The following is a 21,969-nucleotide window of genomic DNA, read 5'->3' on the forward strand; positions in this document are numbered from 1 at the left end:
TAGAACCCCGCTGTTACGTTCCTCACTGCTGCGTTTTCCCGGCTGTTACGTCGTTTTCCGCCGGTCCCGGCATAGCTCCCATAGGATACAATGTATTGGGAACCCCGCTGTTACGTCGTACGTCGGACCGTTCCCGTATGATACGTCGCGAAGTGCGCTCAGAGCCGACCGAGTGACTACCAAAGAGAGCCGCCATGGTGCATTTTCACGCAGCTTGGCCTCGTTTGACCGTAATATTAGCCGCATGAGAGGCGCAAGCAACAGAATCTTTCAATTGATGCAAACAAAAGCATGGCCTTCGAGATTCAAATTGCAAACATGGCGTCTATGACGTAACTGCTCGCGAAAGCAAGGCCTTTGAGATTGGCAATTACTATTGACAAAAGCATAGCCTCTGAGATTTGCATTGCACAAACATGGCGTGTATGACGTAATTGCGTGCAAAAGCAAGGCCTTCGAGATTGGCATTCACTTCTGCCATCGCGTTGGCGTAGACTCATCATCATCGTTATTTGTCGGAGAGCGGGAGGAGTTCGAGCTGGTTGGAGCTCGCACGGTCGTGCGTGCGGTTCGCGGTCGGACTCGCCGCGCCGGTCGTGATTGCGTGTGCTTAGTTCTTTCATGCCTACAGCTGTTGGTGTTAAAAAAATCACATACGTTGATTACATTTCTGTGGATGAGGCCGTCCTAAGCTCCGCGTTTCTATTCATTGACTAGATCGCGGCTGAGCGCGCCAATTTTCGTGCTGCTCGTAAGAATTGAAATAAAATTCTGTACCACTAAATATTTTGCCGTTTTTCCTGTTTTTCGGCTCTTACGTTTCCCGTCTCTTACGTTTACAGTTGAACCCCTTTATAAGAGACACTGATATAAGAGACACGTGGGGTATAAGAGACACCAGTGTGCTACATGAAAGTAAGGGTTGATAGGAAAATGCATCACTTAGTACCCTGCTTATAAGAGACACCTCATATAACAGGCAAGAATTTCTCCCCCATGCGTGCCTCTTATAAAGGGGTTCAACTGTATTTCCTACGGTCCCTTCAAAAACGTATCAGCGGGGTTCTACTGTAATCATATTGTGGTTCTGGGATGTAAAACCCCAGCAGTTATTATTATTGTTATCTGAAGCAACGTGACAACTTTCTCCAATGTAGCTGACGGTGGTGACGCCAATGGCAAAATGAAGCTACTCCCTGCCAAGAGCACAGCTTACAGAACTGCATTTGCTCTTGACAGGATTGTGAGCTTGCAATTCTGAAGTCACTATAGTGGCCAGTGTGCAATGAGTCAAAAGGGCATGGAACAACTTCTTATGTTACAGAGAGTTCTTAGAAAGCCCCTCTGGGTCGGGATGAAACATCACGAAACACCAAATAAAAAATTGGCGCCAAACTGTGCCAAGAGGTGAAAGCTGCTACATGCTGCAACATTTTGGGAAAAAATCTTGCAATTTGCACCAAAGGAGCTGCAAGACATCCTTTTTCTGGTCTTTCAGAGAAAAATAAGGCAATAAGCGCTCAAAATCCATATTTAAGTTACCACTGTAAATTGGAGTGGTCATGGGAGCTGACCGTCGTGTGCTGTACATGTATTCAAGAAATCTGCAAAGGCCAATGGTGATAAGTTGATAAGTTTCTGAATATAGCCCAGCATCATATCTATGCTTATAATTAGAACATTCGTGCTAAAACGTTGCTTGTTGCAGCCACATTTCCCAGTTACAAAGACATGCGCAAAGCTAAGAATCCAAGTGCATCTTCAACCGTAAACTGCACCACCGGCATTTGTCGGAGAAAGAGTGCTCATGGAACATTTGCTTTGCACCAATAGCTGGCAGATGTTTAGGTCAAGCCTATTTAAATGCCTAGCTCTCCTTCCTTCACTTTTATTGTGAACAAGGCTCCCGTTCTGGGTCACCAATGCATTGTTTTTTCCTCTTGTGATCGGCATCCTTGTCTTTTATTCAATGATTCTTCCCGACCAGACGGATTACCTTCGAAGCGTTGATTTCATCTTGGTTGTTAACTCGACTTGCTGCACAACCGCAGCAAAGAAAGAAGGAGGCAGGAAAGAGAGCAGACTGTTTATTGTCAGTTAACAAAGCCAATATATAGGCATGCCACGCTGCACTGCACCATCACGAGGCACACGACACCAAGTTTCCTTTACAAAACTGTACTGCGGACAGGGCTGTGAAAAAAACACCTCATTTGTGGCAAGCGCCACAATCTTTTACTACGTAATCGCAAGCTGTACACATCTATTTTTATCTCTTTACTTTATTTTTTATCTTTTTGTTACTCCAAGAATCTGCGATGGCACGGAAAACACATGAAAAGGCACAGTGAAAATTATAAAGGCAATCGAAGATGACTAAAAGTATAAAACAACACTACTAAGATCATCCAAAGCCAGCTACAAAAGAACAATGAAGCGCAACAATGAAGCAAAACACGAAAAGAGTCACAACTTAAAATCTTCTAAAAAACGTTAGAAATGGTCATATGGAAAACAAAACAGGTGAAAGGAGTGCACAGCAGCTAACCCTCATCGAAAGGTTAACGAAAGAAAGCCCCTGCAAAGTGTTGCCCACGAAATTAAACATGGCCATTTAAGAACACTATTTCTTTGTCCGAAGACAATATTGATGGCATGCTTGTGCACTTGTCATTGTACTGCCTTATAAAATATGCTTCTGCAATCTCCCTTTCAGTCTTTTCCCGTGCCTTTGCCATGACTGATACATTCTCGAATCGACGGTACAGCCACACGTCCTACAGTGAAAATCCAAATTACCAGCCTGACTGTGCTCACGCATGTGTTCATTGAGGCATCACCCTATGTATGCTCTCCCACATGATAAAGGGATGTGATAAACTACACCAGAAACACACCGAGTGAATACATTCGCATGCTTTTTTGAGCAAGCCACCTTCTTCTGTTTGGTAATTAGCGAAGAGATCTGCCCCAGCGTTCTAGGCACAGAAAACGCTACATCAACACCGTACCTCTTAGCAACCTTTTTCACACTGTGGGATATATTATGCTTCTTTTCTGCTGGTTGCGCAGCAAGTCGAGTTGACAAGTATGAACAAACTAGTCTGCAAAGAAGTATTGTTTCATCTTCCTAATATGTACACTTGACCTTGAAATGTGGCTGCACGGCAGTGTGAATTTCTCCTGGATGGGTAGCTTCATGGCATAGCAGCCCTTCGCTGCAATGAAACCACCTTTTCAGGGGGCTTACATGTGGTAAAAAAAGTTGTTCATTCATGTCGAATACTTCGAACCTTCACATTCACGTCGAAGCAAAGTCAAATACAGTAATATTCGTTCGAATATTTGACGCACTCGCATATTCGCCCCTGCCTGGAATCTATGATCTGAAGGAAGTGAGGTGCATCTTGAATAAAGGTTGATAGGGTGGATGATATGTTAGATAAATGATAGTTTAGAAAGTTTGATAGCGGCTTAGGAGGTGTGTAGTTGTCAGACACTATAGGCCTGCCTGGGATTTGCATGATAACTAATTCATCTATGGAAAGCGTATGAATCTTCTGAAAAAGGTAGAAGCGGCCCGCTTGTGTATTATTCGGCAGCAAGAAGTGGTACACAGAATGCGTGATTGATTTTCTGGCTAGAAAATCTGTTATCATATGTCGTATGTTCTTACTTGCTCCTTGAGTTGGGTAAGAGGATAATTTTCGATAATTGGCGATAATTGGAATTATATACCTCATAAAGTGGACGGGACGATGACCGCCGCCGTAGCTCAGTGGTAGAACATCGGACGCGTTATTCCAAGGTCGCAGGTTCGGTCCCTGCCGGCGGCAAGTTATCTTTTCGTTCACTTTACTTTCTTGAAATTTATATCCCAATTACTACAAGTAACATCCCCTATACTTTCCGTGGCATTATTGTCTGTTAGTTCTCATTAATATTTTGACAAATAGGCACTTTCTAAAATACTGTTCCATTTTATTAATAAGCTAGGCGCTAGGGTACCCAAAGACCTTTAGGAATTTTCTGCTCCTTAATGTAGCTTGAGTATTTCATTTAAAGGGACACTAAAGCGCAAAACGATTTTTCTCAAATTAGTAAACTACTCTTTCACGATACCAAAAACACCACGCTTGCTGCAAGAAGACGCTTAGTAAGTGAGAAAACGCGCAAAAACTAAATGTGGGTGGCGAAGCCACCTTAAAGTTTCCGCACCATTTGTTGTGACGTCACATGTTTTGACGGCGCCTACTAGGGACTACGTAGTTCCTAATCGGTAAAAATGAAGTACCCTGTCCTCTGAGGGCGCCATAGACTTAACATACCAGGTTTGGGCTAATTTGGTGAGCCAATGGCGCTAAAATACGATAAATACACTTTGAAATACGCGACGTCACGCGGGGAGATTTCGGCGCGAAATTTAAAAATGACACTTTGAACTTCATTTTCTCCTCTATTAATAAACCTATGATGGCGAAATTAACGACACTAGAGTTCTCAGAGCACAATTTATTGATCTAAATTGATTCATCGTTTCTCTTTAGTGTCCCTTTGAATGCATTTTGTAGTTTTATGGCGACCTTGTGTGATTGATGGAAAAAGGAGATTTACTCTTGCCTGTACTGCCCTTTGGAGTTTGTTAGTCATTTTTGTTTCACTGGAGGAGACCTCTGGGGAATATCGTTTTCAGTTTTCTTTCTACTCATCTGACCTGATGTCTGTCTGTATATCTGTTTGTCTGCTAGCGTATGTAGGTGTATGTGTGAAAGAAGTGCATACTTGTTGCGTATGCGTTTCTGGAGCTGTTGGTTGTACGTCCACTGTCTGAGTAGATGCTTCTTTTGTCTTAACTCTGGTGGGACGTTGCAGTTACTGGTTGTGTAATGTACAGTGTCTTGTTTTTCGTTCGGGGGATGGTCCGTTAGCCTGTGTCTGTTTAAGTTCATATACTTAGTGTCCCTGATTTACCATGCAAGGTGTGACTGCGTTTTGAGAAAATGTAATGCTGCAGGCCATGCGTCAGTGGTGGGACATGAAGGCAGAGCATTTGGATGTGATCCTCTTTTTCAAGGTGAGTTGTCCATGTTGAACTCGCTGTATTGTTGTGAATGCTGGCTTACCTTACAGTGGCATGCTGATTTGTGCTTCAATAAACTTGACAAGCCCAACTCTTTCTATTGCGCCCTATAGGGTATTGTAACGAAAGAGACGTGTTTGTTTAAACGATAATCAATGGAGCTAGTTGGTTCATGGCTAACACTGGTTTTAGCAGCGAAACTGAAAACGATGGACAAAGAGCAACGTATTTGCCTTTCTTCCATTTGTCCCTCATTTTCAGTTCTGCTGCTCAAACCAGTGTTAATGCGTGAGTTTGACCACTTGCTAATTCCATTGCTGTTCCAGTCATGCTACCTGCCAACCTGTTGGAAAAGTAAACAAACAGGCCTATGAGAAATTAACGCTGCAGAATGGAACAGGAAGGTTCATGCAGATTTTGAGCATTGCGCTACAATTGCTTGCATGACAATGTTTCTCTTTCAGTTGAGAGTGCTACATACTTTTCAAGATTCCCAAATGAACAGAAAGTTGCTTTGGAGTTCTTTTATATGAATGTGTTTTCACTATACAGTGCACTCCCATTAAGATGAACTCAGTTACAACGAATTTTCGCTTATGCCGAACGAAACAGCACCGTTTGTTTGGTTTTCCATAGACTCAATGCAAAAAAAAATTCACTTAAGACGAGAACCGCCTGACTGTACTCTTCTCCTAAGACGAATTCTGGCGATTCTGGGAAACAAACATTGTAGTCTTGGTGGCACATTCAAGAGAAAAAGCAAAAAAGACAAAAGCACTTCCTGGAGCAAAGACGTGAAGCAAATCGGGGGAGGGCCCGAGATAAACGAAAAAGAAAGGTCAGGGGATAAAGTATCCCCCTCACCCCCAGTCTGTGGGTGGAGGAGGTGCCGGCTTTATCAGCGAAGAAAGCAACAGAAAGAGTTTGGGGATTTACAACTGGGACCCCCAAGCCATTGCATCGTTTTGTATTCCGCCCCATTCTTCGGTTTCCCAGCTGGAATACAAAGGAGAACAAAAGAGCTCGGGCCCCTCCACCATGGTCAGAGGTAGAGCACTGCACGGGCTCGGGCCTACCCGAAAACCCGGGCCCGTAGTTTTCACGGCGGGCCCGGGCCGGACTCGGGCCTGAAGCTCCGGGCTTAGGGCCGGGCCCGGGTTTGAGGTGGCGGGCTCGTGTCGGGCCGGGCTTGGACTTTGCTCCGTTCTTAAAGGGTCACTAAAGTGAAACACTGAATTGGTTTAGACCGATAAAGTGTACTCTGAGAACCCGAACGTCGTTAATTTCACCATCAATGAGTTTATTAATAAAGGATAAAATGAAGGTCAAAGTTCCATTTTGAAATTTCGCGCCGAAATCTCCGCATGTGACGTCACGGATTTCAAACTCTATTCGTCGTATTTTGGGGACATTGGCTCAACGAAATTTCCAGAAATTTGGTATGTTAAGTGTTATGACCCCCTCAGAGGTCAATGTACTTCATTTTTACCCACTATAAACTACGAAGGGCCCAGTAGATGCCGTCAGAATCTATGACGTCACGGAGCTTGCTGCGTGAATTTCATGTTGGCGTCGTTGCCTGCATTTTCATGCGAGTTTTCTCTCTTACCAAGAGTCTTGTCGCGGCGAGCGTGGTGCTTTTGGAATGGTAAAAAAGTAATTTACTGATAATAAAAAAATCGTTGTTCTCTTTAATATGCCTTGTTCCGCATACGCTGTGCATACATATATGTCCCACATTTTATCTCGAAAACACGCTTTTTTTTATGTGGGGTAAGCTATTTGGAGAAGTTTTATGAGGGATAAGTACTGAACTCCTTTGCTTCTTGCATATGAGCTACTTGATTTATCTGAAACGGGCGAGCTAAAAGTAAATAGACCAGGCACTTATATGTAACATCTCGCTATTCCATGCTTTATTTCCGTTCGTTATTATTTTGTATTCCAAATGTTACTCTGTAATCGCAGTAATAAATGTAATGTGTAATGCACTGTGATCTCAACAGCGATCACAGTGCCCAAGCGGGCAAACGTTGTTCAAATTTAGAGCCCCCTCTAAAACGAAAGGACTGCACGGAGTCTTGATACCTAGAATCCCTATAAAGGCACATTATTTTTCTGTGACTCTGTGACGGCTTCCAGTGGTCATGTGGCGCAAGATGGACATGCACAGCCTGCTTTGTATGCCCGCATTGTTAACGTCTGAGCTTTCGTCTTGCTCCGCCATATCAGGGTTCTCAAACTCACCTCAGCTAACGGGCCGCATTCACAAAAATTTACTCCCGCAAAGCCTAGGGCAATGACGAAGGTAGGAGTGTGGGACGGGGGAACAGGTTTTAAAACTACCATTATTTCACAGCAGACCTTTCCCATATCTCATATACGGGATCATTTCTGAAGGGGATTTGGCGGCAGGATTCCAACAACATATCGTTGCAAAATAGTGCAGAACGGAGCAGCTTGGAGCGCGCCAGACTCTATCGAAGAACAGGAAACCGATGATCATCGAGGGCACGTGCACATGCACGCGGCCGGCGCAGCAGTTCGCCTTTAGTATTGCCATTAACGAACGTCTCTCTTTCACGTCTGGGGAACCAGTCATGTCCTATCACCCATAGTGACTAAAATCTGGACGCCTATTCTGAAATGTAGCTTTTGTTTCGCGGTTATGTATCAACACACGGTGACCGCAGGGGGTGCCTCACGAAAAATATGCTTTCGCTCTGTCATGCCTGTGTATCTCAAGAACATGCTAATAAAAAAATGGGATGACAGTCATGTGCGGGCGGAGAGCCGCGAGCGAGAGGTCCGCGAGCTGCGTGATTGAGGCCCTATATAGTGCGCTATATAGTGCGAGATCTACATGATACTGCCACAAAAGCGTTGGAATGTGCAGGAATAGAACAGGTCCATTAAGCAAGGCGTGGGGTGAAGTATATTCGCTTGACGAAATATCTGGCTTGAAAAAGGATAATGACAGATTCCGTGCCGGGTGATGTCCCCTTACCTCGAACTATATGCATCCAATGAGTAAGCTTCAAGAAGCTCAGTCGCGCATTTATTACCAAACTCGAGCGAACCCCAAAAATATATCGAAATTGCTTCGTCCTACTCCTGCCAGTCCTAACCGCGTAGTCCAGTGGCCACCTTCTACCGATACAACATCGCTGGGAAGGCATAAACCATTATAATATGGATAAAACGAGCACGGTGGAAACCGTGCATAACATACACTGCTGAAAACTACGAGGAGAAGCCCTCAAAGAGGAGTTTTATAGACGACATTGAAGAGTGGCACGACGTTCGGGAACAAGAGAAGTGAAGGGATGAGCTGGACAGCTATGGTCATTCTGAAGAGGTCCACAAAGACATCCTAGATTTGCTCCAGTGGTGGAAGCTAAGAACAACGACTGCCGACGCCTTCGCAATTGGCAAGACAGATTTGGTGTGCCCGTCCAGCCAGCGTGAGCAGTGCAAGAAGCTTTAGCGTGGCAGGATATGTGATGCAACAGCGCATGGCGTGCTTAAATCGGGAATCTCTTGATACTTTGATTTTTCGCACAAGAACATGTGAAGAAGCAAACTATAAACTATGCCATAAGAAACTTACAGTCTGTATATACTAGCAGTGGTATGGTATATGAAAATAGTGCTATGACAAATAGTTTTTTTCTTCCTTTCGGCTGATTATACGCATACACGTGGTGCACGCGGTTCCATACCTTTGCCCAGATTAGTGTACTTACAACAAAGGTCACAAATTTGTTTTTTTCCCCTGTTTTTCTTGCTCTGCACTGATTCCACTCCTGCGCCAACTGCGCCAAAGTGCGCCAAATTGTATTTACTGCACCATCCTGATAATATCGACGAAATTTGCACCAAACTGCGCCAAAGTCTCGGGTTCGGGGGCGTCTATCACCGGCAATCGCACCGCCGGCGCGTCAGAACATGTGCAGCTCGATCTTGGGGCTGCCAATAAAGTCGCAATCATGGACCAAAAATTATTCCGCTGAATAAATAGCGCTCGCACGTGCGTTCCGAGTAAGCCACGATGCCATGCACGGTGCCGACGCAGCTTCTGTTCTGCAAGTCGGCTGGACAGCAAAACGCGCTCTCCGCAGAGGCTCGTGACGTCTAGGCCTATCGGTAGCGAGAAAGTGCGACGGCGATTCATTGGCGGACGTCATCTGTTCCAGAAACGCTGCTGATAGCTCGTTTCAAGCGTCGCACGGCACGTAAGGAAAGCAATGTTCAGTAATAACCACATGAGTGCCGCTAAAATGTCTGTCACTTCTGTTTCCGGACATCGCGGAATGAAATCTGGGATCGCTCGCAGTAGATATATGGGACAATATCGCATTTTCCTTGCTTTGCGTTTATGGAAGAGCACGCGAACGGTGGAAACGCGTTGAGACTTTTCCTCAGATATACTTTATCCATGGATCTTCATCCAGAGCAGCTTTTTCGTAATTCCTTCCGCCAGCACGTCCGAGTTTGTAATCACTCTGCGGTAAATACCCCCTAAAAGGCCCTGGCCTCTCGAGCTCACGTGCTAGGGTTCCAATTCGAATTTTTTGCTTGCTTTTTTAAAAATGTCATCTCATTAGTAAAATCATATCACCTGGTTGGAGCAGCCGCAAATGCGCAGCTGTCAGTAGCGGGCCCGTCGCTGACGGCCCACATTGAAGTGGCTACGCCATGTTACACGTCCGCCCCTCGCTTTCGGGGGTCAATAGCTAACGGTTAAAAAAACTCAGTTTCGCTTAAGAGCGAAGCAATGAATGCAATACCAAAAAATTGTATTGTGAAACGAAGTAAGACTAGCAGCTAACTCTTTTGGATCCAATCTCGTGTAACTCAACAAAACGCTGGTTTAAGGGAATATGGCCCCTCCAGGAACCGAAGCATTTTCTTGCTCTGAGTTCTCTAAACGCGAAGTAAGCATTGAGAGCACAGCAAGTTTACGAGCCGTCTCCTGATGCCTCGAGATAGCGCGCGCGCCGTCCCTTCATGCTCCTTACGAAAGACGGGCGGGGCGTTTCCTCTCTGTTTGATGAGCAATTGACGGCAAGCCCGCACGCGGGAAGATGTTATCTCATGCGCTGTCCGTGCGTCGGAGACAGATGGCCGGCTAGTTTAATCTCTGCTTCAGCAGCGTTCGTCGTCAGCGCTCGCGAGCTTTTACCCGGGGCTAGAATGCGCGTGGTGATGTTATTAATTTGGACTGTATACGGAAAATTACGGCAACGGCGACGGCAAAAATCCGCTATCGCAAGGATTATATCGCAAGGATATAATTGCTATCGCAAGGGTCAATGTACGGGGCAGATTTTGCGCTCCCCCCTCTTAGGTGATTAGGGGGGGCGCCCCCCCCTCCGCCCCCCCTGTGCGCACGCCTATGCTCCTGAGATGATTTTTTCCATGAGATTTGCAATGAATCGAAATATTTCTAGCCTTCATAAGAGCCCCATAATAATACTCAGGTGCTTGAATGTTAATGCAATATGCTTCTGTATTGCACTCCAGGATGTAAAATTCGCTGCTCCAAAGTGCTCCCAGATGCAAAATTATCTGCTCCAAAGTGCTCCAAGATGAAATATTTGCTGCTCCAAAGTGCTCCAAAACGCAAATTTTGCTGCTCCAAAAATTGCTCCAAATCAGAAGTCCTCGGTAGCATCACTGGCTCTGGCAAGGTGCTACAATGGTGAAGACGGATTCTACATATCGAGAAGGGTACATGGTTGGCATTGTGGTTAGAGCATGCTATGAATTTCAATAGGTTATAAAGTGCAATAAAAACAAAGTGGGCGTTTTGTTCTCTGCCAAGCCAATCTAGAGCACATGCTCTGGCGGTGCTCCGTGTTACGCGGCGGCGAAGCCATCACGCTGTCCAAATGGGAGGCTGCTATTATATACCAGCCCCGCGCTAGAAGAACAGCTATATGGGCAGGCCAACGGGCCCGCGATGCAGCAGAGAGACTTGGTCTTTCTGTTCCGATGTCGGAGCGGCCCGCAACGTGCTAGAGCGCGTTCCGATGGACCATAATAGTTTATCCATCCATCAATCCATCCTTTATTGTTATTGCGCTCCCTATCGAAACTACACTCGTGCTGAAAATCACTTTTCTTGCTACAATGTCTGCTACAAAACACCCTTCATGATCCCCAGTGTATTTGCAGAAAAAATAGGTACAGTATACCACTGCCGAACAAATATTCATTGTGTTCAGTATGTCCGCTCAACTGTTTGCACCGTGAGCCCCTTTTTACAAGAAATTACCGTAGCTATGTTAAAGTATAATTGTTAGCAAAACATGCGCCAACAAAGCGTAGATATTTGCCACTTAAAACACCCTGCTGTCAATTCCATGTTCGGGCATCACCACCTAGATTACTGGGTCGGGCCTCAGTTGGGCCTGATCTGTGGCCGGGCCGGGTAGGCGAAATTTTTTCTCGGGTTTGGGCCAGGCCCGGGTCTCATTTTGAGTCACCGGGCCGGGTTCGGGCGGGTAAATTTGAACGAGGTTCGGGCCCGGGCCGGACCCGGGCCGAAAATTACGGCCCGTGCAGTGCTCTAGTCAGAGGGGCAGAAACAACGAAAGGGGAGTGGAAAAAAAAAAGAACTAAAGCGACAGCGGGAGCGAAAATTGTCTGTGCATTAGAAGCGAGTACAAAACCAAAACCACGTTGCAGGTCATTGTCATTGCCATCACACAATGGTGGCCGAGCACATTTTGTGGTCAGTTTGCATTGGTTCATGTAGGACCTGTGTGTATTGTATCTATTCCCAGTGAAGTACAAATTGTGATGAGCCATTTTGATTTTGCACATTGAATATAGCTGCGTCGTGTCTTTTTCGTGTGCGCGAGGCTTGTGAGCGTGAGTAGCGCGATGGGATGTCTTCAGCTGCACGTCGATCGGGAAAGGTTACTATGGGCTTTGTCAAGGCAACATGACCTTGTCAAGGCAACAGCACGCGACCGAGGCGTATCTTAGAGCCAGCAAAACAGGCTCACAGAAGAAAAGGAACTGCCAGGACAATAAATTTTACATTCTTTGAAGGAAAATTGTGCTTGCCTCTCTATTTTTTTATTTTTTTGTAATCATCAACTTAGGAGCATGCTACAGTTTGATCGTTAAAATGTGGTAGCAATATCTTCAGGAGAATTTTTATTTTTGAACCCGTGAAATCGGGTGCTCGTTAGATTCATATCAATACTTACTTGAAAGTATAGTTTCTATCAAGCTGGGCCAAATACAGTAATACCTCGTTAACTCGAACTCGCATATCTCGAAAAATCGGCTAAGTCGAAGTTTTCCGCGGTACCGAACAATTTCCCATAGGTGCAATGTATTTATTGCCCTTTATCTTGAAGTATTTCCGTGCCCACTTTCGGTTATCTCGAAATCTCGACTGATAATGGAACCGAAACTTCGCCGCCGAACCGTTTCACAAAATACTAGCGGCAAAATGTCATACGTTTCACAAGGTTCGCGCGAGGCTGCCGCGTTTACGACAAAATGGACACTGTTCCCGAAAGTAAAGTCGGAACCTAGCGGCATACCAACTTTGTCGAGCAACCCTGTGTCACGTCATGTGACGCTATAGACGTGCACATAAGCAGGCCCCGCAAAATAGCGCGGGTCGTACACGTTTTGTTTACCGTCAGAGATGCGATTTCAGCATTTTATTTACGCAAGGCACGTCGCGCGGAATTTTTCGTCGGGCGTGCGATGTGGTGAGGATAACGCCACCAAAGCAAAGCAAGTCACTGATGCTGCAAAGAAAGGTAGCCCTAATCAAAGAAACGGATTCGAGGCTCGAAGTTTCCGGACGTCAAAACGGCGCTGAATGTGTGGCATCGTGCGAGAGGAGCCCCTTCCAGTCACATCGACAGATAAGGCCGATTCTCTGGACTTAGCGGTGGGCTAAACTGATCTAGCCTGCAACATCGGCTGGTTTGACCATTTTCTTAAGCCAAACAACGTGGCGTCACGCACAGTGATCGCGGCAGCGTCGACACAGCTACTCGAGGGGTGACGACATCCGCCGAAACAAGAAACATGCTTCGCTTGATGCGAAAAAAATTTGAGTGCAGCGGCGCGGATGATCGGCACATGCGATGTGTTAAGCAACTCGAGAAAGCTTTGCTAGGTGCAAGTGTTACTGAGAAGCAGACCAGCCTTAGTCGGTCTCTCTGCACTAAATAAAAAGGCAGTGCCGAAAAACACAGCTGGTTAATAGCGCTGGTATGTCATTATTTTTCTTCAAAACCTTTACAAAGAGCCAGTTAGGCGCTCCTGTTAAGAAACTGGTCAGTAGGGATAACGTTTCTAGATAGAACTGAACTTCTCAATAGAATTTGCCCAACTTTGCTTATCTCGAAAATCTGCTTATCTCGACATTTTTTATGGTTTTTACTACTTCCGAGTTAACGAGGTATTACTGTAAATGCTTTTTTTTGTCATTTTGCCCCCATTGTAAGTCTACTCTACTCCATTCAGTGTTTTCAAGTAACATATTTGGATGCACTTGGCATGTTAGCATGTCTTTTTGGTGGCACTTCTGATAAGCCGAACTCCTCATAAGACGAGCAGATGACTGTGGTCCCTTTGAGTTCGTCTTAATGGGAGTCTACTGTATATACCTTTTATCAGACAGTCAGCATTGGTATCTTTTTATTCCCCTGTGTTTTTTTATACATTAAGCAGAACAGATGTTTGGTGACCTTGGTAATCCACGAGTACCTTTAAGAAGCATGAACAGGACGTGGATGAAAAGGCACATAACGCACACATCAGTGCTTTTCCCAATTATTTTGGACCCAGCTGTGGCTTTATGTGCCGCAAACATCAAAATAATGTGAGTGAGTTGTGCAAAGAACTGGAAAAAACAGAAAAAGGCAGGGAAGATTGATTTCCTACCCGTGGGGTGAAGGGCAGAAGAGAACAAGACTCTCATAGCAGTGTTCACTGCGTACACTCAGACAGTCTCATCCAAGAAAGTGAAACAAGTTTTCTAAATTAAGCAGAGCTTGACAGCATATTACATGTATTAATAATCTGTGTTAGTGTGCCGAGAAAGCTCAATTCTATTTTGTTAGCATACGAGTGGGGGGGAATGTTTCTTTGTTCGTTGTCGTCGTGAGCCTGTTCGGAGTCTCCTGCAGGACGAAGGCAAGTTCCGGTACTCTTCGATTTACCCTGTCTTGTGCAAGCCACTTCCATTCTATGCCATCACATTTCATCACATGTCCTCTCCTCACCTGTGTGCTGCCCATGGCTGCATTTCTAATCCCTTGGTATCCATTCTGTTGCTCTCACTGACCATAAGTTGTCTGTCTTTTATGCCACCTTCTTTCTTTGTTCGACACAGCGTAACAAAGCAACAGACAATGACGCCAAGGAAATTAAGGGGGACATGTGTTTTTTTCTTTTTTTTTTTTTGAGGTTTGGTGATTATGGTGTAAAGGCAAACAAATTGAAGAAGGCAGAAATACTTGCCACCCACCACCTTTGTGTTACACTTCCAATGCTCTTGCACCCCTTTTGCCCTCATTGACTGTCCGACAGGCTCTCCTTGACTTGACGTGCCTCTGCTTTCCGACACTAGCGACATGCCCCAAAGCCATTTCAGCTACATGGATTTCATTTGACTCGCACCTAAATCTGCGACACACGAGTGTGCGTGAACGTCAGAAGATTGTGAAGTTACGGAACATGTGAAACCGAGAAAAGTACCAAAAATACCATGAGATTGCTTTTGTGGTATAGAAAGGCTGTTATGACTCAAATGATGATCTGCAATGCATGGACATTGCTGAGGTTATGCATCAATAGTGGAAGAATTCAGAGATAACATTTTTGAAAAAAGAAAGACTTTTTTTTTTTACTTTTCAGTCCTAAAAAACAGCTTCATTGCAATAGGATGGATGGGTAAAACTTTATTCTATGTAAACATATTTGGGCCCTCTCATGTCCGGGGCCCCCTGGGCAACATCGCTAGGCAGGCCCTGTCCACCAGCCACAGCTGGTCATCCGAGCCAGTGACCCAAAAAAGGGCCCTTTATAAGGAAAAGGAAGGGTTGATTGAGAACTTGGAAGGTTGCGCTTTGTGGATAATGATATGGCGGCCATTCCGATAATATTGGCATGGTAGTCTGATGGTAGGTGTGGATTTCCTCTCTTTTAGGGATGGGCGAATATTCGGGCGTTTCGAATATTGGAACAAATATTACAGTATTCAAATTTGCTTCCATACGAATTTAGATCATTCGAAATTTCGACGTATTTCAAATGAACGAATATATGTATACATTTGACAGCACATAAACCCCTGTAAAGGTGGTTTCACTGCAGTGTCGAGTTGCTGTGCCCTGAAACAACCTATCCAGGGATGCAACAGCTGCGCCAATTGCGCCAATTTGATACAGTTCTTTATTTTTGCACCAAGCTGAGCCAAAACCGTGAAATTTGTTAAAATTGTGCCACGCTGTGCCAAAATGCCTGGCGAGCTTAAATTTTCTCAGTTGCGCAAATTTGAGTGAGAAATGGAGGCCGCGTTGGTCATCTGCAGTGTGGGCATCGCCATCCAATACAGACGCGCGGACCCTAACCCCTCTCAAAAGAAAAAAAAACTGTTTCACCGCAAGGACAAAGCAATGAATGCGATAGCAACAAATTTTAATGTTATACGAAGAGGCTGGCAGCAAACTCTTTTATATTCGATCTCGCGTAACTCTACAAAACGTTGGTGTAAGAGAATACGGCGTTTCCAGGGAAAGATGCTCTTTCTGCTCAGTGTCTTCGCATTGAGAGCGCAGCACGTAGCAGGATATACGAGCCGCCTGCTGATGGCTGCCAAGATAGCGCGCGCGTGTGCGTCACGGTGACGTTACGTCAGCAAAAAAAAAACTGACACCATCTCCCGCTAAAGGGGACCATGAGGCAATGCGAAGCTGGAGCACTTGCACGATCGCATTCTGTTGGCGTTCGTTGGGCATGCTACTGCATCGTGTCGTGGAACACGAAGAGGAACACTACGTGCGTCATGTCTTCCCTCTAGCCTGGCCGTTAATTCTCACAGGGCAAACGGGGAACGCGGTCTACAGGCGCGCGAGAGGGGGGCAGCATAGGAGAGGAGAGAGGGGGGGGAGGGGACGCGCATGCGCTGGCTCTACCCACTTGAAGGAGAGGAGACTAGAGGAGGAGAGTAGCGCATGCGCCGCGAGAGCAGAAGCGAGAACGCAGGAGAAGCACAAGCAGCTGCTGGGAGAGAAGTGGAGAGAGTAACGTGCAGCTGTTGGAGAGAGGGAAGGAGGAGAGTTACGCATGCGTAGTGTGAGTGCGGACTACCAGGCCGCGGGACATACCCCCGAGCAAGAGATGCTTCGCATTTAAAACAGCCCTCTATAGTTAGGCGTCGGCTCACCGCCGACGGCTGCTGGCGCGCTTGGGCGTCGCTCGGCTCCGAATAGATCCTGCTGCATTTCATGCCGGATGCGCCCGACTCACATGTACAAAAACCTGTTTCACGGGCTGTTTCGTCAGTTCCCGACATGTGCAATGAGCCCACTGCAATCACGGGATTCCAGCATGTTGTCCACAGCAACTGGTATCATTACAGGTGTGGTGGCATGGGCCCATGTAAGAACACAACAATGAGCATCTTCAACGTAGGCCGCATCCCACTTCTCTTGCCACCATACACTGAACACACACAGACAAGCAGCAGAATTGGCGAGGTCTGCTATGTGAGAACTGTCAAGAACCCCTTCCCCACATGCAGACGGGTTCGTGAAACTTGCGTGCGTTCTCCGTCATAAGGGAGAAGTATAAGCACTGCATATCGGCCTACCGCATCTGATGTTGGTAATACCTGTGTTGCTGTAGACACCGTTATGCAACTGTAAACAACTGGTTATATAACACATGTGCGACTCCTCAACATATGTGTGTGCGTATACCATTCGTGCCTATCCTTAGCGTCATTTCGTAATGTCTGTCTCAATGTAAAAAATTACGCCACAGTCGCCTTCCCCCGTATGCTTTGCATTACATCGATTCCCACGGTACGTGGGATCTGCCAAATTTTTTAATTGTTAAAATGTAACTATGGCAAGTGTTTGTTTCAAAGTTTATAGTTCATTCTACTGTAAAATCACTAAGAATGGCCAAATAATAACTGCTTGCATTATTTAAACCTTCAGTCATTTATATAGTTTGCCATATCTTAAATTTTATTTTTCATTGACTAATACAGTATAGACCGCTTATAACGTAAGTCGCCGGAGTCGCGAATATCCGCACTATAAGCGGTACCACACTATAACCAAAACAACCTTCTACAAAGGCTGCACTTGCGCAAAACGTGTTGAGCATGTAGCCTCGCGTGTCCGATAATCGACATATGCGATTTCGGGCGCTTACAACCACTTAAATCTCCGAATGTTCAAAAATTAACCGCCAAAGACCCGCATTGCCAACGAAATGAACACGGGGGGAAAAAGCAAACAAAACAAAGTGCCATCGCGGAAACTCGCCGACTACGTTTCAGGCCACCTTGAGGTATGCGCATTACACAGAAACCATGTCGAATCGCGACCGAAATTTCACGTGCTGAGCGGTACCGATCGTTCGATTTCACGAGGCGCGCACGCGATGTCCAAGACATTGCAATCGAATCCGGAACCACCATTCGAGAGTTGCATGTGCCAACCATGCCCTCGTTTTCATTAACGATATGATTCTCTTCCCTTCAAGTGCAGCCATCGCAAAAAGTTTCGTTGATTCCGCACCAAACCGCAACTTTCATCGCCCGCTACCGAAAAGCAACCAACGCTGATTAGGCCTAGCGTGCGGTTCAGCATGTTGTCGTGGGAAGTTTCTCCAAGACAACATGAAGATCGGACGTCGAAAAGATCGCACTCAAGCACTAACCCAAGAACAGCGCGCATGATACGAAGTTTGCGCGGTTTATGTTCGCGGCTGGGAGATCAACGGTGACAAAAGCCCGCCAAGCTCGTTTAAGTCCGCGCACTGGCAGAAAAGGCGAAAGCTCGCGTCATGAAGCCGCAAAACTTTTCAATTTGCGGACGAGGTAGCAAACGCGATATCTGTAGCAAGTGTGATTACGACGACGCTTTTCCCGACAGGAAACTTACTTTAAAGCGCACTTGATGAGGACGCGATCGTACGTTCCACGCGTAACGCGCTGCCGGCAAGCGGCCGCGGAGCCTTGCCGCCGCTGGTGCAAAGGCTACTCCGTCGCCTAGGCAACCACCATCCTTCCCCAGTCGGCGAGCCCGCACAGCGCTGCCGCGGTCTTTTTCCTCCCTCCGCCCCTCGTTTGTTCACTGTGCGTGCCCTCGCCCTTCGTAACGACCTCGTCGCTCCCTCCCCAGCGGCGTACCTCCTTTGAGAACCGCACTCGCTACCGCGTTTGTCAGAAATATTTTCTCGCAACCGCATTATAAACGGTATTTCATCTTGGGGACTGCACAATAAGCGGTATGCGTATACATGCGGCTCTATGGGAAGGTAAACGGGAGTCGAAAAAGACCGCATTATAACCGGTCCTGCACTATATGCGGTTACGTTATAAGTGGTCTGCACTGTATGTTTTTGTCCTTAAGCTATGAAGGGTGCAGATTAGTTACAGCGAAAACAAAATAACTTACAGGAAGGGTAATCACATGTTTGAAATCGGTTGTGAAAACTTCAATCTGTGCATTAAAATTGATGGTAAAACATAATGCGTCAGATGCCCTTAAGTATTTTGCAGTTTTGTAATGCTGACTCTCCATGGCCAGGTGGGCAAGTTCTACGAATTGTACCACATGGATGCAGTGATTGGAGTGGAAGAACTTGGCCTCGTCTTTATGAAGGTGGGTGCACCTCAAGTGAGCAGTGCTCGTGTGATCTGAAGTGTGCCCTTGCACGCAGGGGGATTTCGCCCACTCTGGCTTTCCTGAAATTGCTTATGGCCGATACTCGGAGGCCCTCATTCAAAAGGGCTACAAGGTGGCACGAGTAGAGCAGACCGAGACCCCCCAGATGATGGAGGAACGATGCCGCAAAAGTAGGTCAAATATTGCTTTTTTGAACACCCAGGCCAGCCTCTCTAAGTTTCCTAATCTTCAGGCAGAATGCATATAACTTGAGGAAGGGTGAACAGGAGGACAGGAATGGAAAACAAGCACTGAACTGCCAACTGAAAATATTTTTAAAGGAACACCAGCTCTCCATCATGTCAAAAAAACACCAACAAGAACCCAAGGTTAAGGGGAGACGTGGGTCTTGAAAAATTTTTTTTTATTAGTAGGGCTAAATGAATGAAATTCAATACACTTATTCAGTGTTTTCTGCAGATTCCATATCTTCAAGTAGATTTTTATTATCTGCATTAGAGCAAAAGTTATGCAATTTCTGAGAGCATATTTCTTACGGTACTTTTTGGCAACTTTGCTTTGTCAAACACAAAAACAAAATATGTGGCAAGATTGCCAGAGAGCTCGTCTAGCCGATGATGCTAATTTTATTGTTTTCATCGAACTTCGAATGCAAAATAAACGGATGCAAATATGAGTGAAAAATTTTTGCTTCATACACTTTATGATTATCGAGAATTATGATTTGGTAAACAACATTAAAAGAAAATAAATAGCATCATCGGCTAGACCAGCTTTCTGGCAATCTCGCCGCATACTTTGCTTTTGTGTTTGATGAAAATAAGTTGCCAAAAATCCCCGTAAGAATTGTGCTAGAAAACGTTGTAGAACTAGCATATCTTTTGTTCTAATGCAGCTATTAAAAATCTACTCAGAGATTTGGAATCTGCAGAAAAAACTGAATAAGTCTATCAAATTTCATTCCATTCACCCAACTATTAAAAACACACTTTTCAAGACCCACATCTCCCCTTAAACAGTATAAATACTGCCTATAAGGACAGGTGCTTCTCTAGAAAACTAATCTCAAGTTTAGTTAGACAGAGTGATGCTGTGCAGACATATCTTCTGCTTTAGCAAGGCACTATGCAATTTTCAGCTCTTTCTTTTTTGCTTTTGGCATGCTTCAGAAACCTAGTGTAATGGAGCACAGCGATACGAGAGCTGCACCTATTGCGCCAAACTGTGCCAAGTGGTACCCTGCTGCATTTTGGCAAAAATCTCATAATTTGTGCTAAGCGTGCACCAAGACGTCATTTTAGTGGCCTTTCGGAGAAAAACAATATGGCAGGCACTCGATATACCCCATAGGGGATACTCAAAATGTACAGCGCCATTTGTCGACAAGCCCATAAGCATGATCCGCCATGTTTTGTTGGGTGCGAAAACAAAACCAGTTGTGTATCGCAGCCTTTCGGGGGCTAGCTGCTGGTTTTTTATCTTTGTTCTGCGATGACTTCCCAATGCTTTGTGCACTGTTCAGGCAACAAGGGAGCCCTGATGATTCTGGGAACAAGGTAACACTAATTTTAATCGAATTAATCAGTTACCTGAATGAAGAAAAAGAAAGTACCGATGCGATCTTGTTTCGTCAACAAGGTCGGCACTGTGCTTTTGGTTTGAAAATGACCGGCGCGCGTAAAAGCGCTCTTCAACCTCTGCTCTTCAACCGTACAGTTTAGTTGCTCGCCTGCAACATAACCTAGACTTGAAGAGCAGTACAGTCTAACCTCATTACAAGAGACCTTCCTAGTCAAGAGGATTTGGTCTGTTGTAAAGGGAGTATGTAAAATCCAAGTACTGTTACAACAGACTTTTATATAAACACTGAATGGGTCTGTTATAATCGGAGAGAATTACAAGTCACAAACATGGTCTTATTCTTAAAGGGACCGACAACCAACTTTTGCGGTACCCGTTTTCTTAAGTGCAGTGGGAAGCTTACTGGTCAGAGCTTCTAATCACGGAGTGGTAACGCGGAGAACGCCGTAAAACATTTGTAATCAGAGTTTTTCGATCTGGAGCGATTATGCAGTCTTATTATCACATGCTGCAAACAGTGAGATGTGAGCGCGATAGCAATTATACGCCAGCAGTGGTGACAAGTTATGCCCTAAGTATGAAAAGGCGATGTTACGTTTGCAAAGCCTGCGGTGCCGCGACTACTGCCTTCTAGCCTATTAAATTATTTTACAATAGTTATAGCGTTTTTCTGGGGCTTCTTATAGAAGTACTTTGGCTGTACAGAGGTTGCTTTATCACATTTTAGTCAAGCCAAGCCAAGCTAAGCCTTCGAAAACGAAACAAGTGGTAGGATACACCAGCAGTGCTGTTCATGAAGTGGTAGCAATCCTCCACAGAACAGGAAGTCGATGGCATTTTGCGAGCAGCAGCGCAAACTCGCGTGCTACTCTTCCAAAGTCCGATACGACGAGAGCAAACGAGAGTCGAGCTACGCGGGAAACGCCGCCGGACGCCGCGCGCATGCGCCGCAGCCTCCGTTTCACTGGAAGCCACGAAAGGAGCGCCGCATCTCATGCTTTACTTCTTTTACCTTAGAAACAAACGGGAATTGACAATAACATACATATTCAAATTTTCAGCCCTCGTTTGGGTGCGTGTAAAAGCATTAGACTACGTACAACAAAATGCTTAAGACTGCATACGTCTGGTTCATGGCGCTCGCGCTAGGCTGCGCGACATACCGGTTTTTTGTTACTTTTAAACGCGATTTAAAAATATAAATCCTACTCAGATCGCGAAAAGTATTCTGGAATCTGTCACTATAATTCACGGCCTTTTCATTTCCACCAGGATCTAATCACCCGTTCTGGCCAGTTGTCGGTCCCTTTAACGGGGCACCAAAAAAATGCCATTTTTGGAAAATTGCATTGTCAGTTTCTGTAGCCCTTTTTCTATCCGATTCCAAAATATCTTCAC

At 45.5% G+C, this 21,969-nt stretch overlaps 1 protein-coding gene across 1 annotated transcript in view; it reads left to right on the forward strand.

Annotated features, from left to right (window-relative positions):
- LOC119384060 (DNA mismatch repair protein Msh6) overlaps positions 1-21,969 on the forward strand; it is a 260,639-nt gene that overhangs the window by 67,438 nt on the left and 171,232 nt on the right. Inside the window, exons 9-11 of the mRNA XM_037652348.2 lie at positions 5,015-5,074; positions 18,892-18,966; positions 19,025-19,160. Of these exons, the coding sequence (XP_037508276.1) occupies positions 5,015-5,074; positions 18,892-18,966; positions 19,025-19,160 (271 nt within the window). The remainder of the gene's footprint in view (positions 1-5,014; positions 5,075-18,891; positions 18,967-19,024; positions 19,161-21,969) is intronic.

This window comes from Rhipicephalus sanguineus, chromosome 2, assembly GCF_013339695.2.
Source record: "Rhipicephalus sanguineus isolate Rsan-2018 chromosome 2, BIME_Rsan_1.4, whole genome shotgun sequence".
NCBI lineage: Eukaryota > Metazoa > Arthropoda > Arachnida > Ixodida > Ixodidae > Rhipicephalus > Rhipicephalus sanguineus.